The sequence below is a fragment of the Mustela nigripes genome, chromosome 6 (assembly GCF_022355385.1).
Source record: "Mustela nigripes isolate SB6536 chromosome 6, MUSNIG.SB6536, whole genome shotgun sequence".
Taxonomy (NCBI): domain Eukaryota; kingdom Metazoa; phylum Chordata; class Mammalia; order Carnivora; family Mustelidae; genus Mustela; species Mustela nigripes.
In genome coordinates this window covers 8,683,065-8,701,028 of record NC_081562.1, presented here as the reverse complement: position 1 = coordinate 8,701,028, position 17,964 = coordinate 8,683,065, and the positions used below count along the sequence as shown (strand labels likewise).

General features: G+C 58.7%; 1 protein-coding gene across 3 annotated transcripts in view; it reads left to right on the top strand.

The window, feature by feature from the left end:
- Positions 1 to 17,964, top strand: part of CACNA1I (calcium voltage-gated channel subunit alpha1 I) — a 114,612-nt gene that overhangs the window by 79,430 nt on the left and 17,218 nt on the right. For all 3 annotated transcript variants that reach the window (XM_059401966.1, XM_059401965.1, XM_059401964.1), the window contains 14 exons: positions 5,294 to 5,445; positions 6,109 to 6,294; positions 6,609 to 6,726; positions 7,115 to 7,270; positions 7,718 to 7,811; positions 9,012 to 9,214; positions 9,851 to 10,321; positions 10,591 to 10,691; positions 11,377 to 11,500; positions 11,749 to 11,817; positions 12,375 to 12,559; positions 13,008 to 13,134; positions 14,836 to 14,961; positions 17,319 to 17,408. In XM_059401966.1, the coding sequence (XP_059257949.1) occupies positions 5,294 to 5,445; positions 6,109 to 6,294; positions 6,609 to 6,726; positions 7,115 to 7,270; positions 7,718 to 7,811; positions 9,012 to 9,214; positions 9,851 to 10,321; positions 10,591 to 10,691; positions 11,377 to 11,500; positions 11,749 to 11,817; positions 12,375 to 12,559; positions 13,008 to 13,134; positions 14,836 to 14,961; positions 17,319 to 17,408 (2,202 nt within the window). The remainder of the gene's footprint in view (positions 1 to 5,293; positions 5,446 to 6,108; positions 6,295 to 6,608; positions 6,727 to 7,114; positions 7,271 to 7,717; positions 7,812 to 9,011; positions 9,215 to 9,850; positions 10,322 to 10,590; positions 10,692 to 11,376; positions 11,501 to 11,748; positions 11,818 to 12,374; positions 12,560 to 13,007; positions 13,135 to 14,835; positions 14,962 to 17,318; positions 17,409 to 17,964) is intronic.

The window sequence follows — 17,964 nt, the reverse complement described above, 5'->3', positions numbered from 1 at the left end:
GCTTGTTTTTAAACAGTTGGTAGCTTAAACTTGGCTGTGGTGAGAGTATTTACACCATAGAGATCGGCATGCGCTGCGGCTCAGGGCACTTTGTCAGAGGCCCGTTGTCGGGTTCTCTGGGTCACAGCCTCGCCCCCTACCCAGAGGCCTGGCTTCTACCCCACACACCTCCCCTGCCACCTGCCCCTGCTCCCCACCGGGCTCCTTCCCTGGTTCTGGGACTGGCCAGCTGGAGCTCTCGAGCAAGTCCCTTGGCCTCCCCCAGCCGGCAGCTCCATCTGGAAGTGGGCACACCGACCCTGGTCACAGAGGGGCAGGGCAGGTTGACTAGGAAGCGTGGCACACAGTAGGTTCTCACTGATTTGCAACCGTTTAGGAATCTTCTGTCTGAGCCTCCCATCACCGCCCTTGGGGTGAGGTTACCTTCTGCTGTCTGGAGCCTGGAAAAAATAATTAATTAAATAAAAAGTGAGGGGGAGGGAGAATTTTTAAAAACGTTCTTTTTAAAGCTGCCCTGAGTGGCAGGCATTGTTTCCCCCAGCTCCGCGCGGGGCCTGCTGTGGGCCGCTGGCGGGTTCGCCTCGCTCCCCTCCGCTCCCAGACGCCGCTTGGCGGGAAATGGTCCGCCCCCGTGTTTATTCTGGGCAACCCTGTCTGAGGTGGTGTCTGCATAGAGAGGTGGCCCAGGGCCGCTGGAAGGCGGGGAGAGCGGGCAGGAGCTGGAGAAGGCGGGCAAAGGCGCACAGCCCCTTTCCTGCAGGGGTGGTGACTGCGGCGGGGAGGCATCGTGGGGGCCTGGCAGGGAGACTGGGAGGGTCGTGAGGGTGCTAGGGAGTGCGAATGGGGCCAAGCCTGTGCACTGCTCTCCTGCTCCGTCTGCCACCCCTGCCTCTCTAGTCACAGGTGCTCCCACGAGAGGTAAGATTGTGGGGGCCCCTGGCCTTTAGGTAGCCATGTCTGCCCCAATCACAAGGGACGCCGACATGCCCAGGTTCCTCATGGGCAAAGATGCTGTTCTTTGCAGGGACTGGCTTGGGAGGAGGTGACAGGTAAAAGGGAGTCATCCAGGGAGGGGCTTGCTTGTGACCCATGAGGTGGTCAGATAGAACTCAAGTCTGCTCTCCCGAGTAGCCCAAGGGAAGAGAGGGGATGTCCTGAGGGGTCTATGACGGAGGCTACACGACAGGCAGGTGGGTGGGGTTAGCTGAGGGGCCCAGATCCCTCCATCATCACCCGCTGTCCTGTGTTGTCACATTCCTTGTGATCCTCATGGCAGCCCTATGGGGCAGGCAAGGCCGGTGTCTTAGATCCACTGGGCAGGTGGCAAAACTGAGGCTTGCCCGGTGACATGGTAAGCAGCTGTCAGAGCAAGGCTCCAGGGTGCTCAGGCAGAGGGAGAGGCCCCATGAAGAGGACAGGAGGCACTGGGGAGGCCTGGGTGGGGAGGCCGGGCTCTGGTGGCAGTTTCTCCCTCTCCTGGCACTCACCTGTCCCGGTGCACGACTCTTCCCAAGCTGGGCAAGGCTGCTGTCAGCCCCATCTTGTCTGGGAACTGAAGGATGATCATCGAGTTGGACAAGAAGAAACAGAGGGTTACGCTGACCAGGCAGCAGGGCCGGGGTGCATGCAACCTCCCGGGGCAGGCTAGGGTAGGTCCACTGACCCCTGCTCCCAGGGGACGGCATTCAAGGCCTCCAGATCAGTGGATGGCTCAAAGCAATCTTTATTTTCCCTGCGGCAGCCAGTCTGGCATGGCTCTGGGAAGAGGAGGACGGGCTGGCTTGGTGCCTAATATTCCAGCTCTGTGGGGATTTAAGGGAGAGAGTCTACATGGGCTGCAGTCAGGGAAGGCTTCCCAGAGGCAGTGGCCCTGGAGATGGATCCTGAAGGTTGATGAGGAGTTCATCAGTGAGAGAGAGGAGGGACAGGTACAGGGACCAGGAGCACAGGCATTTCCCCAAAGGGCCCTGAGCCCTCAAGGAGGATGTGCATGAAGGGCAGGAGACAGCCCAGGAGGCTGCGGGTTCTGTCCATTCATCAAGTGTCTTCAGGCAGGGTTTGTCCTCAAGGCAGTGGGGAGCCCCAGAAGGCTTGTGAGGAGGGCAGTGACATGTCTGTATACTGAGCTGGAGCCTCAAGTCAGAAAAGTGGGGCAGTTGAAGCTGTCAGGGCCATGGGAGGGGACAGGCCAGAGGGAGAATTCCTCTGATTCAGGTTAAGATCTGATTCCACCACTTCCTGGCCCTGGCCCTGAGTCGTCACTTTCCTCTGAGCCTCAGTGTTCCCGTCTATGAGATGGGGATACTGTGGGGTAATGTTTGAGATCTAGATGAGATAATTTGAGGGAAGTGCTCGGCACCAGCTGGGGGGAGGGGAGACCCTTAATACCAGCCACCATCATTACCATGGGGCGGCACCGGGCTCCACGGCTGCCGGCAGACATCGGAGGGGCCCCTGCCCAGCAGGACCTTATTTACCCCTGCAGGAACGGCCAGAGGCTGGGTGGCCTCATGCCTCCATGGCGTTGGGCCAGGAGGAGTGAGACCCTGTCCCTCTCCCGCCACTTGGGGCCTCCAGTTTGCAGCTCCTCCTACCCTGCCCTCCACCCTCCTGCCTCCTGCCTAACACGGTTTTCCGCCCTTTCCTGCCTCCCTCTTCCACTGGGTGGGTCTCTGCCGCCCCTGCCCCGCGGTCTGTCTGCCTGCTGTGGCTCATGTTTCTGGCCCCCTCACCCACTCCCGCAAGGTCCTGATCTTGGGCCTTCGTTATGTCTTCCCATGGGTTTTTCTTCCTGTCTCCACACCCCACCTTGGCCTCTCACTCCCTGTGTCCCGTTTGTCTGTCTGTCCATCTCCCTCACAGTTGCCCCCGTCGCCGTCCACACACCCTCCCCGCGCATCTCACCATACCGAAGAGTCTGTGTTCATCCATCTGTCTTCGCTCCCTGTCTCTCTCCCAGAAAAATGCTTGCGGGAGTGATGGATGGTCCATTAGAGAAAGATTAACAGGTGTGCGCTGGACTAGAGAAACAGCTGCTGCGGTTGGGGGGGCGGGGGGCGAGCAGGTGACCTTTCCCTGAGAGCATCAGTCCCGCGTCAGCTATGGGGCGGGAGTGTGTGTGGGGGGCATTGTGGGGCCCAGAGCGGGCTGACCCTCATTATGGACTGTCGGACTGTCAGCGGCCCCGTTTTCCATCTCTGCGGCCACCGTCGTTCTGGCAGGCTGGGAAATTGGTGTCTCCGAGCAGCATCTGGGCCCAGCCCCTCCCCACCCGGGGCCCCTCTCTGGGCCCCACTCCTCTTTTGGGGCCGTTTTGTGAGTCAAATGTAATTACAGTTGGAAGTGAGCCTTTGCCTTTTCTTTGGGCTTGAGAGGACTTGGCAGTTTTATTAGTTTTCCCAAGCACTGGTTGCCAGGGGGCGGTTGGGTGCGTTTTTTCCCCGCCCCCCCCTTCTCCTTTTAACCCAAATGGAATCAGAGTCAGGCTAGAGAAGCACCCTGTCACCCTGTCCCCGGTGGAGGGACTGGGCTGGGGGATGGGGTTGCCAGTGGATGGCGCTCTCTCTCACCTCCCACTCTCGCTCTGGCTGTTCTCTCGGCCTGGAGCCTGTCTCTTCTCCTCCCTGTCACTGGGCCCCCTCCCCCTCAGCTTTGGGGTCCCTTCCTCCAGGAAGCTGCCCCTGACTGCAGGATCGCCACTGCCTCAAGGCACCCTCAGCTTTTCTCAGTTTGTCAGCTTGGGTGTTGGGCTTTGCTTCCTGGGGACAGGGACAATGTCCCGATGCATTCACCCCTAGCCATCCCGGAGAGCGCATGCGCCCGGCCCGTTAGTGACCGCTCAGCGGACCTGTGGAGGGTGTGAACCATGGGGGCGTGTGAAGGCGCAGCTGGATGGGTTCCGGGGGGCTCTGTGTGTGTGTCCGGGGAGAACAGTTTGGGGTGTGATTCCGTGGCTCTGGTGCGCCTTGGCTGGGGGGCTCAGAGCAAGTCAGTGCACTCCTTGGAGCGTCCATGTCCTTCTCTGTAAAACGGAGATGCAAGCAGCGGCCTTGCACGTTGTCGGAGGCGTTAGTAATTGTGTTGGGTGTCGGGCTCAGTGTGGGCACGTGGTCAGGCCTATGTGGTGGCCCTTCTCTTCTTTGTGGTTCAGGCGGGAGCATCGTGGCTTGGTGGTGAGAAGAAACCAGACTCTTCATGGTGCTAGAGGGCTCGTGGAAGAGGGGCCGGAGCCCTGTGTGGCACTTAGTGGAGAGGGCCAGAGTGAAATGTCATCTTATTTCATGCCGTTGCTTTATGGATGAAGAAACTGAGGTGGGGAGGGGTGGCGGAAGCCCCTGAGACCCTGCCTCCTAGTCATGGCCCAGAAGGTGGCCTGTTTTATACACCAGTGTTGCTCGCACTGTTCCATTTGTCGGGTGTCACCTGCTGCTAAAAACCAGGAGGTGATCACGTCTGGGCTCAGAGGGTGGCTGTCGGACCAGGGGTTGCTAGTGACTCTAACCCCTGACCTCCCCGGGTTCTAGTGTTTTCCACTGAGAAGTGCATGAAGTACAGGAAAGAAACGTCGTGGGACCCAGTAGGTGCCCAGTCTCTGTCTCTTCTTTGCAGGGGCCACAGTGCTCTCCAGCCACCCACAATCCTGAGCATTTCCGGGGAAGGGAAGCATGGGGAGGGCTCGGGAGGGAGGTCTGCACAGGCAGGGGTGAAGGGTGGGAGCCTTGGAGCCAGGCTGCCCGAGTTCGCATCTTGGTTCCCCTCCTTACCTGCTCCATAGTCCAAGGCAGGGGCTTGGCCTTCTCTGAACCTGCTTCCTCCTCTGAGAAATGGGCTCTTGTGTGGGATTAAGTGACATGAGGCCTGTAAAGTTCAAAGGACAGGTCCTGCACATGGTAAGTGCTTCCTAAGTGGGGTCATGGGAAGACAGGGACTCTCTAGCAATGACTGGCCTATCATCTTGCCTTGCTCTGCATCAAGCCATGTGACCTTGAGTCAGCTTCTGGTCCTGTTTCCTGATCTGTAAAATGGGTGTCACGATAGCTCCCTCAGTGCGCACGGTACCAGCGTCATTTCTGAATGTGTGGAAGGTCAACCCGGTGGTGTCCCACCCTCTTGGTGGGCTCTCAGGGTGGCAGCAGAGGACCAGCCCCCCTGTAAGATTCTCAAGGCCATGTGCTCCAGCAAGGATTCTGCCCTGCTTCCCTGGGGGTCCTGGAGCTGCCGGGCATCCAGAGAGGATCCGTGGCTGTGCTCTGGCCTCACGGGGTCCCTGTCCTCTGTCTCAACGCCTCCACAGCCCGAGGAGCTGACCAACATCCTGGAGATCTGCAATGTGGTCTTTACCAGCATGTTTGCCCTGGAGATGCTCCTGAAGCTGGCAGCCTTCGGGCTCTTCGACTACCTGCGCAACCCTTACAACATTTTTGACAGCATCATTGTGATCATCAGGTGCCGCCCCCGCTCCCCGCAGGTTGCAGGCCCACAGGCCCAGAGTGGGGAGGAGGGGGATCTAAGGCACCCACCCCCGGCTGGGAAACAAAGCGCGTAAGAACACAAAGGAAATCAATTACACCCAAACACAGTTATCAAATATTTAAACATCTGTCATTCAGTAATCTACGCGCTTCTAGATTAATGCATGAAATAGTAAGATCTAGCGGGGGATCTCGTGACTACCGTTGTTCCCAAGAAAGGATGAGAGTCAGTAATATTTGGAGATATGTACATTAACGGTTATGAGATAGAAAATTATCTGTGATTTTGACCAGCCAGAAAATCAAAGGGACTGCTGGTTCTCTGTGGCTTGTTTACATTCATAACCAAAAGAATGTTAAATCTCAAAAAGAGGTGGTGGGTAGACCTCCTGACTTCTAGCCCCAGACTTCTCATGGCGGGTGTCCACGGACTCCAAGTCGAGAACCCCTGACTTAGCGTATACCCCGCAGCAGCAGTGACCCGTGAAACGTGTTATTTGTGGGATGGACGGATGAATGAATGGAAGCTCTCCGTCTCTCCGTCCTCCCTCTGCCTTCCTCCCCACCCCCACCCGCCCTCTGCTGAACCCTCCTGCCTCTCTCCCTCACCCCCCCCACCCCACTCACCCCCTCCCAGCATCTGGGAGATCGTGGGGCAGGCGGATGGCGGGCTGTCAGTGCTGCGAACCTTCCGGCTGCTGCGGGTGTTGAAGCTGGTGCGCTTCATGCCGGCGCTGCGGCGCCAGCTGGTGGTACTCATGAAGACCATGGACAACGTGGCCACCTTCTGCATGCTGCTCATGCTTTTCATCTTCATCTTCAGGTAAGCCCCGCCCACTTGCGCAGGTGCAGGAGGCTGGGGGAGCACTTTCAGGTGAGCCCCGCCCTCCCGCAGGAGGCTGCGGGAGCACGGCTGGCCGAGCTTCTCTGGGCAGCACCCTGGACCTGGGTGTGAATCCTGACCCCATCGCTTCATCTCTGATGGCTCGGGGAGAGTCCTTGCCCTCTGAGGCTCAGTGTTCGCCTCTGTAAAATGGAGCCAGTGCTGCCCTCCCCGCCCCCACCATCTTATCCTGGGGGTTCTGAGAATTAAACAAGGTGGGTGGATCCCTTGAGCCACCTCCGCTCCTCTCCCAGTATCCTCGGGATGCACATTTTTGGCTGCAAATTCAGCCTCCGCACAGACACGGGAGACACCGTCCCCGACAGGAAGAACTTTGACTCCCTGCTCTGGGCCATCGTCACGGTGTTCCAGGTGAGCGACCGCATGTCTTCCTGTGTGTGTTGAAGGAAGGGGTTTCTCCCAGGACCGCTGCTTCGGTGGCTTTTTCAGAGGTGGCCCCTCGGAGAATCCAGAGAAGAAGGGTGACCCACCAGGGAGGCCCCTCAGTTCTGGCCTCCAGCAGACAGGTCCGGGTACCAGGTCGGGGGGTACTGCACGGGCTCTGGGAGCTGGAGTGACCACCTAGGGTCTGTCCCTGCCCCTCCACTCCTGCCCAAGATTTGGACACCTTGGGATTCTCCCCAGAGATGGTTTCTTCACCCATGCAGCCTGCCACCTGCTGGATTCCATCTGCTCCCCTGGGCTGGGCTGGGGTTTGGGGGTGCCCCTGGGCTGAGGTGTCTTCCCACTTCCCCCACAGATCCTCACCCAGGAGGACTGGAACGTTGTCCTCTACAATGGCATGGCCTCCACCTCCCCCTGGGCTTCCCTCTACTTTGTCGCCCTCATGACCTTTGGCAACTATGTGCTCTTCAACCTCCTGGTGGCCATCCTGGTGGAGGGCTTCCAGGCAGAGGTGACTGCAGCCCTGGCAGAGGCAGCACCCCCTGGGGCCCGCACTGGGTGTGTGGGGGGGGTCTGGATGGGGGAGGGCTGCAACTCAAACATCCAGCAGGTAACAAGGTCCCAAGGAGGGTGTTGCCAATTAGGTGGTGAGCTTCCTATCGCAGGAACATGCAAATGGAGGCTGCCTCCCAGATCCCTGCCTTTTCCCTAGGGGTGTAGGACTAGGTCTCTCCATTTCTGAAATTCGAAAGCCCCTAAGGTCTGGATCCTGCCTCCTCCCTTCTCTGAGTCTCAGGGGATACCTGCAGTCAGGCAGATGTGCGTTTATGGCCTCGTGAGCTTCTTGCTTTCCTTTTCTGGGCCTCAGTTTCCCCATCTGTAAAATGGGGGTGAAAAATTCAGGAGGGAGGGATGTGCTGAGCCAGCTTGCATTCCAACAAGAGGGATGGTCTCCCAGGGTGACGCCAATCGCTCCTACTCGGACGAGGACCAGAGCTCATCCAACATGGAGGAGTTTGACAAGCTTCAGGAAGGCCTGGACGGCGGTGCAGGTAAGCAGGTCTCCACTGGCACCTAGGGGACCAGGACCCTTCCCCAGTGATACAGATGGGTGAAGGGCACAGCATCGGGTTTCCCCTCAAGCCCAGGCTCCTGGACTCTAATTCTCTGTGGTTTATTCACATGCACAATGGAAAGAAACACACAAAGGCCCCAAAAGAGGTCAGTGACATTCACAGCCCTCCTGAATTCTAGCCACGGAGGGAGCTACAGTTCACCCAAACCCGTCCACAGCATGCCTCTTAGGAAGAGACTCGGACAGACCTCAGAACACCTGCTTTCTGGTCCTGTTGGTACCACTGGGCAGCTTGGAAGGAAGCCTCCCCCACCCTGAGCCAGTGTCCTCTGTGGTAATTGGGCTGGACCGTCTTTGCCTTGCTTCCTGAAGTGGGCCCAGGAGTGAGGTTCCCAGGCTGGGTGAAGCTTGGGGCTGGTGCTGAACACAGGAGACAAACGATCCGCTCATCCAGAAAGAAAGCTGACATGGGGCACCTGGGTGGCTCAATGGTTGTGTCTGCCTTCAGCTCAGGTCATGATCCCAGGGTCCTGAGGTTGAGTCCCCCATCGGGCTCTCTGCTCAGCAGGAGGCCTGCTTCTCCCTCTCCCACTCCCCCTGCTTCTGTTCCCTCTCTTGCTATGTCTTTCTCTGTCAAATAAATAAATAAAATCTTGAAAAAAGAAAATACAACTTAATAGAAAACAGGACTTAGAGTCCATTCCTTAAAAAAAAAAAAAAAAAGCAAGCTAGGGGTGCCCGGTGGTTCAGTGGGTTAAACCCTCTGCCTTCGGCTCAGCTCATGATCCTAGGGTCCCGGGATCGAGCCCCTCATCGGGCCCTCTGCCCACGAGGGAGCCTGCTTCCTGCTCTCTCTCTGCCTGCCTCTCTGCCTACTTGTGATCTCTGTCTGTCAAATAAATAAATAAAATCTTAAAAAAAAAAAAAGCTGACATGACAAGCTCTGAGGAGCATGTATAGAATTGTTGAGTCACTTGTATTACACACCTCAAACTAAGAAACACTGTATGTTAACTATACTTAGTTAAAGAAAAAAAAGTAAGCTGACCGCTCTCCAGGAAGGGTGGAAGAGAGGCACATGACTTATGGTCCACGCAGAAGGTGGAGGTGTCCCCAGGAAGACTGTTTGCTCTTGTTCTTTCTTTGTCCCCCCTCTGTCTCCATCTCATCCCTCCAGATCCCAAGCTCTGCCCGATCCCCATGACCCCCAATGGGCACTTGGACCCCAGTCTCCCGCTGGGTGGACATCTGGGCCCCGCTGGAGCTGCAGCACCTGCCCCCCGCCTCTCGCTGCAGCCAGACCCTGTCCTGGTGGCCCTGGGCTCCCGCAAGAGCAGTGTCATGTCACTGGGCAGAATGAGCTATGACCAGCGCTCCCTGGTGAGTCCTTGTGGGGTGCTCTGGATGGGTGCTCCCTGCTGGGGCATGTGGTGAGGGACCCTGGGGAGAAGTGCCCGTCCGTCCAGCCTCAGGCTGGTACCCAGGTTTAGGGGACCAGACTCTCCAGCTAGAACCAGGCAGGGACCATGTCTGTTGCATTCCTGGGTGCCCAGTGCCAGAGTAGGATTTGGCAACAAAGGATGAATGAATGAATGAATGAGTAGTGCCAGTAGGTCCCTTAGGAGAATTTTCATCTTGGCTGCAATGTGTAGGGTAAAGAGCTGGGCTTTGGGGTCAGACACATCAGAATTCAAATCTGACCTCTGCCATTTTCAAGCTCTGTGACCACGAGCAAGTTACAGCCCTCTCTGAACCTTTTTCCTTACCTGTGCAATTAGAAGACCACCCTGAGGTGCTGTAGCTTCCTGGGGGGAAATGAGGGGGCAGGAGGAGATGTAGCCACATCCTAGAGGTGCCCACATGTCCAAGAGTGAGAGCCAGGCAGGAGAGGTCCCCTGGGGCCTAGCCTGTTCTGTCACCCGCTAACCAGGCTGGTAGCCCTCTTAGGGCCTCAGTGGGTGTGCGGGCTGCCCTCAGTCACCGCAGTGGCTTGTGTGGGTGGTGTCTTCCTTCCAGTCCAGCTCCCGGAGCTCCTACTACGGGCCGTGGGGCCGCAGCGGGGCCTGGGCCAGCCGCCGCTCCAGCTGGAACAGCCTCAAGCACAAGCCGCTGTCGGCCGAACACGAGTCGCTGCTTTCGGCCGAGCGCGGTGGCGGCCCCCGGGCCTGCGAGGGTGCCAGGGACGAGGGGCCGCCGCGCGCCGCTCCGCCGCATGCCCCGCATGCCCACCACACGCACCACGGCCCCCACCCGGCGCACCGGCACCGCCACCACCGCCGGACGCTGTCCCTCGACACCAGAGACTCGATGGACCTGGCCGAGCTGGTGCCTACCATGGGGGCCCACCCCCGGGCGGCCTGGCGGGCGGTGGGCCCGGCTCCCGGGCACGAAGACTGCAATGGCAGGATGCCCAGCATCGCCAAGGACGTCTTTACCAAGATGGACAACCGCCGGGATCGCGGGGAGGACGAGGAGGAGATCGACTATGTGAGTGGGGGCGGGGCAGGGGCGGGGCCGGAGCCAGGGGCGGGGCTGGGGCGGGGCTAGCGGGGGACTGTAGGAGAGCGTGCAGTGGGCGGGCCAGCAATGCTCCCCGCTGCCCGCCTGGGGCTGGTAGAGAAGCCCCCCTTGCCTGGTCTGGGATAGTTCGCAGGTCATCGAGGGGTCCCAGTCTAGTTTATGGCTGGGCTGGGCGGCGATGGGCAGCTCTGCGCAGCGCTGGCTGACCCGTCTGCGCTCCGTCCTCGCCTTACCAGACCCTGTGTTTCCGCGTCCGCAAGATGATAGACGTCTATAAGCCGAACTGGTGCGAGGTCCGCGAGGACTGGTCTGTCTACCTCTTCTCTCCCGAGAACAGGTGCGCAAGGCCAGGCTTGCTGTGAGGTTAGAGTAGGGGTTGGCGTGTCTGGGAGGGAGAGATTTCTGCCAAGCCAGGCGAAGTTAGTGGTGAAGGGTCTTCCACGTTGTGGTCCGGCGATGCTGGGTCTGCAGGGAAGGGGGAGGGTCCAGGTGTCCTAGATCCCTAGTCTAGGCCACTCCTGTGCTGGCACCAGGTTGGACAAATCCTCAAGTCACCTGGGGTGCTCCCCAGGCAAGGGCATCCGTAGGCCTCCTGGAGGAGGAGGCCCATGTGCTGGGTGTTGGAGGCTGCTAGTATTCCAGTAGGTGAAGCAGGGGTTGTGAAGAAGTGAAGACTGGTCCAGGGAAAGGGAGCAGCCTGAGGGAACACCTGGGGGCAGAAGGGGAGGGTATCAGGCTACGTGTGTCCAAGTGGCTGGGAGTTTGGGCTCAGAGATTTGCACCCGTGTTTGGAGGGCCCGAGTGCCAGGGCAAGGGGGATGTCCTTTGTCGGGTGGTGCCGGTGTGCTCGAGGGAGGCAGCTTCGGGTGGGCACCCTGAGCATACACGAAGACCAGAGAAGAGAGACGTCAGCTTCTCTAGGCTGTCCTAGTCCTCGTGTGTGCCTGGGCCCGCTGCCTTTTTTCCTGGCTGGGGCGTGGGGCAAACTGACTCTCACGTGATGCCCTGCCCACCCTACCCAGGTTCCGGGTCCTGTGTCAGACCATCATCGCCCACAAGCTCTTCGACTATGTCGTCCTGGCTTTCATCTTTCTCAACTGCATCACCATCGCCCTGGAGAGGCCCCAGATCGAGGCTGGCAGCACCGTGAGTGGCTACAGCCTTCGGGCAGGGCAAGGGACAAGGGAGAGGGGCAGGCCACCAGGGCCTGCCCTGGGACATTGTGCCGGGCTCAGGGGGCTAGGAGAGCTCAGCCAGGCCCAACACCAAGCCCCATGGAGGGACATGTGGTAGGAGCTCGCCTAAGACTGTGGCCCTTGGCTGAAGGGAAGAGGCTGACCAGGTGGCGGGCGGTTCTGGGAGCCCCTGGGCCCACGAGAGCTCTCTTCTTTCAGGAACGTATCTTCCTCACTGTGTCGAACTATATCTTCACGGCCATCTTTGTAGGCGAGATGACACTGAAGGTAGCTCCCGGCTTCACCTGGGACCCTCTCCCACCCCCGGCTGGGGACCCCTGGCTCTGGGCCAGCCTCTCCGAAAGCTTCTCACTCACCTGCCTCTCAGCCACATTCCACGCAAGGCCCTGGAGGCCTGTCCCTGCTAGGTGCCAGCCCCTAGGTTGGGCTCCAGGGACTCAGAGGGGGTCAGCCTCGTCCTTAGCTCTCCAGGAGCTCACATGCCACGTGAAAAGCTAATGTAGGGAAATGTTGAAGGTGTAATACGCACTTGCTGCAGGCGTGGGGCAGGGGGGAAGGGTTCCCTCCCAGCTACTTCCCAGAGCGCTGGGCTTTGAGTTGGGTTAGCCAGATGTGTGGGGAATAGGGAACGGGGTGGCCCTCTGGACCTGTTTCAGGGGGCGGTGGGGCACGTGTCCCCTGTCAGACCATCCACCCTGCCCTCTGCGGGACTGGTCCCCACATGTCCCACCTGACCTCGTCCCGCCCCCTCCCAGAGGCTGGCCGCACCCTCCCCTGGTCCCCAATCGCCATCCGGCTGACTCCGCCCATTGCCCCGCCCCCAGGTGGTCTCCCTGGGCCTGTACTTTGGTGAGCAGGCGTACCTGCGCAGTAGCTGGAACGTGCTGGACGGCTTTCTCGTCTTCGTGTCCATCATTGACATTGTGGTTTCCGTGGCCTCAGCGGGGGGAGCCAAGATCCTAGGGGTCCTTCGGGTTCTGCGGCTGCTGCGCACCCTACGCCCCCTGCGGTGAGGACTCCTCCTCTGCGGATGGGGGAATCCCTAGTGAGCTCCTGGGGTCTAAGTGGACCCCTCCCTCTGGCCCTCCTTACCCACTCAGCCCTCTGATAGCCAGATTAGTGCAGACAGGGACCAGGCTGTTGATGCTGCTTCTGGGGGAAGAGCCTGGAGACCCTGGCGGGAGGAGGGTGCTGGAAAGGCGGGGCTGAAGGTGGCAGCCAGGACTGCTACCCACTTTCTGTCTGTCCCTGGGTGGCTCGCTGCCATCTCTGGCCTTCAGTTTCCAGATGATGGTGTGGTGTGGACCCCAAGGGGCCAGGCTTAGGGCATAGCACACTGCTGTGCATATAGATCTGGGGTTTGGGGTTCTCTCCCCTGGTGACTCTGGGAAAAAGTGGGTGCTTTCCGCAGACATGGCTGTGGGCTTATGGTGCCCCCGGCCCCTGTCTGCCTCCAGGGTCATCAGCCGAGCGCCTGGTCTGAAGCTGGTAGTAGAGACGCTTATCTCTTCCCTCAAGCCCATTGGCAACATTGTCCTCATCTGCTGTGCCTTCTTCATCATTTTCGGCATCCTGGGTGTGCAGGTGAGGGGTGCTCAGGCTGGGGAGGCACTGCGGTGAGCTTTGGGGTCGGGGAAGGGGCTCCGCATTCCTGTTCAACTCTCCCGACCTGTGTTGACCAACCTGGGGGCTCAGGTGGCCCTGCCAGAGCACCCATGTCCCTGCCAGCTGCAAACTCCCAGTCCAGGGAGAGGGGCAGACACAGACCTAAGTGTCTGAGCGCAAAGAAGTCTGGGTAAATGGGATCACAGAAGTCCAAGCTACACAGAAACAGAGGGCTGGGCTGGAGGCAAGAGGAAAAGCATCCTGGAGGAAGTGGCCTGGGCACTGGGCCTTGAAAGGGAAGTGATTCCACGGGTCATAGCTGGTGGAAGGTATTTCAGGAGAGGGTAGGCACGTGTGTGGAGGTGAGCTCAGGAGCTAGGGCTGGCACAGAGCCAGGAGCCAGTCGTTGGGCTGGGCCAAGGTGGGAGAAACTTGGAATGGCAGCTAAGAAGTTGGGGCCAGTTGGGGTGCGTCGGTGGCTCAGTCAGTTAAGCGACTGCCTTTTGCTCAGGTCATGATCCCAGGGTCCTGGGATTGAGCCCCACATTGGGCTCCCTGCTCAGCAGAGAGCCTGCTTCTCCCTCTCCCTCTGCCTGCTGCTCTGCCTGCTTGTGCTCTCTTTCTCTATCTTTCTAATAAATAAATAAAATCTTAAAAGAAAATAAAAGAAGGTGGGGCCAGTTTCTGTGGAGGTAGAGACCATGGAGAGGCTCTGACACAGGAGGGACTTGAGCTAACTCGAAGTTTGGTTTGGAGCCCAGGAAGAGGATGGGACCTTAGGGCTGGACAGGGAGAAGGAATGAGGCACATCATAAAAGTGTGCGGCAGGGTGATAGCTAGAATGACCTGAGCCCTCTGGGGTCTGAGCTGCAGCTGGGGACTTCCCCTTTCTTGTCTGAGTTCTGAGCTGAGACCTCCAAGCTCCTCACCTGGTCCCGGGTTTGGGGCTGGAGCTGCAGAGAGGAAGGGCTTGATGCGACCTCCATGTGGACAGTGGACCTGCCCCTTCCAGGCAGGGTGCTTGGGTCCCTAGAGAGGGTCCCTTTACCTCTCTCTTCCCCTTGGGGATATGCAGGCAACTTTCTCCTGTGGAGTCCCTGCCCATAGGATCTGCTTCTTCATTTTTTTTTTTTAAGATTTTATAGTCTTAGGACTGAGGTCTGCGGAAGAGCCCAGAAATCAGACAGACATTGGATCTGCTTCTTCATTTTTTTTTTTTTTAAGATTTTATTTATTTGACAGAGAGAGAGAGAGAGAGAGAGACAGTGAGAGAGGGAACACAAGCCAGGGAAGTGGGAGAGGGAGAAGCAGGCTTCCTGCCAAGCAAGGAGCCCGATGCGGGGCTTGATCCCAAGACCCCAGGATCATGACCTGAGCTGAAGGCAGACACTTAACCAATTGAGCCACCCAGGCGCCCTGACTCTGTCCCTTCCTAAACCTCATATGACTTTGGGAAAATTACCTAACACCACTGCACCTCAGCCTCCTCATCGGTGAGATGGGCTGAACCCCATGTTGGGGGACTTGGTGAGATGCTGTGCTGAGTGCTTTGTCCAGGTTGTGCACAGAGGAAGTGCCCCCCTGGGGCGGGTCCCTTTCCTGATTTGCATCCCCTCCCACCCCCAGCCTGGGTAGACTGGTCCGCTAACCCTGTGGTCCTTACTCCCCTCCACCCCCCAGCTCTTCAAGGGCAAGTTCTACCACTGTCTGGGCGTGGACACCCGCAACATCACCAACCGCTCTGACTGCGTGGCCGCCAATTACCGCTGGGTCCACCACAAGTACAACTTCGACAACCTGGGCCAGGTGAGCCCTGCCCGTGTACCCCTGTCCTGACCCCCTGCTCCCCAGTGGATGGGGGTACGAGCTCTTTGGTGCCAACATTTGGTGCCAACATTTCCAGGCTCTGGTCCAGCTCTGCAGGGACTGACCCTGTGACTTCTTTCTAGGGCTCGGTTTTTCCCTCCTGCAAAATGGGTAGGGGGAGCTCACGTCACAGGCAGTGCGAGGCTTAGAGATCCCAAGTGCTGCGCGTCTTGGGAGTGCAAGGTGCTTGGAGGGGCTTCAGTGAACACTGGTTCCTGGCCTCCAACTCTCTACCCCGGGCACCTGGACAGGAGTTTTAGAGACAGCCAGACCTGGGTGTGAATCCCGGCTCTGTGCCAGTTACTGTGGGCGCTCTGAGCCTCTGTTTTCTCATCTGTAAATTGGGAATGTGACGGCCTAGCAGGCGGGCAATGGTAACAGAAAGTAGCAAGCCCCTGGTCCAGAGTGGGTTTCCTCTCCCAGCACCCATCTACTCTGCTCTCCACCTCAGTGGGCAGCCAGGCCCCCTGCCCAGTTTCTGCCTTGCCTGTGGTCCCCTGTCCTGGGGGCCTGCCGGGCGTGGCCCATCTGGTCATGCCCCAGACGAGAAGAGCTTGAGGGCAGTTACGGGTGATCAGATGGGGAGTGCCTTCCCCAGGTCCCACGAGGAGGGAACGAGGTCTGGGTCTGTGGGACCCTGGGCCTGTGCCCCGCTCCTCTGCCAGGGACACTCTGGCTGGATGCCACTGAAGCTGTCCCTCACGTGACCAGGGACCCCACTTGCCATGCCCCCGGGAGCAGAGCCATGGGCCCTAGGGCAGCATCCAGTGGGCAGGGAAAGGGAGTCAGGAACTGGGACACAGGAGCTCTCCCAGCCCCTCCAGATTTTCTAGAAGCAGTGCCTTTCAAGTTGTTAATGACTCAGTGGTTGATAAAACAAGAGGTTTGAAAAAAAAAAAAAAAAAAACTGTTCCTGGAAGCTGAGGGAAAGCCTGCGGAGGCCTTCTATGAACTTGTTCCCGACTCCCTGAGCTCAGCGCCAGGCCCAGGGCCCCATTCCCAGGAAGCATCCCCAGCTGGGCCTCTTGATGCCAGGCTAATACCCCAGTAAGGTGTTCTCGAAGTAAGGTGTTCTCAGTGCCCATATGGGGGAGTTAGAGCACGGCCCAGAGCCTTTGGCTGCTTGCCAGGCCACTCAGGAAGGTTCTAGTGTCTGTGCTTCGGTGCCTTCCCGGGTAAAAGGGGAAGTGACAACAGCTGTGTGTTTCCCGGGGCCCAGGCTCTGCACTTCATGCCTCTGTGACCCCAGGGCCCCCCAGGAACATTTGCCTCTTGGCATGTGAGGGCTTCGTGCCCTTGCCTGGCCACGAGGACTCCCTCTGTGTCTCTTGCTCTGTCGTCCTGCTGGGTCTGAGCCCTTTCCAGGCAGCCCTCAGCACCATTCTCAGCTGGAGGGGAGGAGGTGGAGTCTGTCCCCTGGGAGTTGGGAAGAAGGGGTCTGCACCTGCAGGGCAGGAGACCCATCCCAGAACACCATTTCCTTGCCCAGGGTCCCTGGGCCACAACAAAGGAGCCAGTGTGAGCTTGAACCGGGGAGCTTCTGGAGTGGGTGTGTGACCTCTGGTCAGCCACTGGGGATTGGGGCTCTGCAAGGACGGCACTGCTGCTGCTGTCCACTTCTGAAAACCTTTATTGAGTACCTACTGTGTGCAGGGCACTGTGCTAGTGCTGCAGGACCAGCCCGTCGACCTGTTGAGGGGACATGTGTGTGTTTTGGCCCGCCCGCTGTGTAGGAGCCTTGGCTCGTGTCTCCTGGGCATTCCTTCCATTTAAAAAGTCTCACACTAGTGAAGGCAATTATTGCCATTCACAGACAAGGAAGCTGGGGCCCAGAGAAGTTGAGGAAATTGCCCGGAGTCACACAGCCAGTGAGTGGCAGAGTTTGGGCAGAGCCCAGGGCTCCTGACTTCTCTCATAAGCTCCTGCTTTCAGGTACTAAAGGCAAGCTTGTGTGATGGTGGCAGAGCCTCTCATGCTTGTCAGGAACTTTCTAGTTTAAAGTCTCAGCAGACCCAGCTGGCAGGCACTTAAGCTTTAGCTCCATTCTGTGGGCGAGGGGACAAGAGCTCATGAATCTTATCAAATTAATTTTCAGAGCCAAGCCCAGTACTCCTGGTTTAGTGCTCATTCACCTGCAAGAGTGTCTGTAGGGTTTGTGGCAGGCACTTAGTAGGTTCTCAGGAACGGTTTGTTGTCATCCTCAGGGAAGTCCTCTGTCTCTCTGCCTCCTGAGGGCAGAAAAACGGAGAGCTGTCTACACCTACCACCCCAGGCCCTCTCCCTCCTGTGTCTTCCAGGCCCTGATGTCCCTCTTTGTCCTGGCCTCTAAGGACGGCTGGGTGAACATCATGTACAATGGACTGGACGCTGTCGCTGTGGACCAACAGGTGGGGGTGGGCTGGGACCAGTGCAGAGGACAGTGAGGGAGGGACAAGGTATCTCTGGGGCCCAGTTGTCTAAAACTGGCATCAGCAGGATCCCCAGCCCGGGTGTCTCCCCCTGTCAGCCATGGCCCACCCCTCACCGTCCTGGCCTGAATCTTCCACCATTAAGCTGCTCTGAGGTAGCATAAGTCACTGTGCCATTTGCTTCACAAACCCCCTGCTATGCAGGAAGAAGATGCTAGACTGGCTTCTGCATGGAGGGTCAGAGCCTTGTGCCTCTAGAACCAAGTGCAGGCAGGGGAGAGAGGGTGAGCCAGTTGGCAGAGGGACAGCAGGGGCAGGACGAGGGGAGAGAGCACCGTGTTCGGGGAGTCGTGAGTTGGGGTAGGTGGTAGGAGGTGGTGGAGGGGCTGGGCAGGGCTGAAAGGTCAGGAGGCCCCTGTGTGTGCCAGGGCATAGGGCTGGAGTTGAGCTGAGGGCAGTGGGAATCAGGGAGGGTATTACGGCCTGGTCCGCTTGTGGAAGCTTCCGGAGGCTCATTATCGCGGGGCCCAGTGGT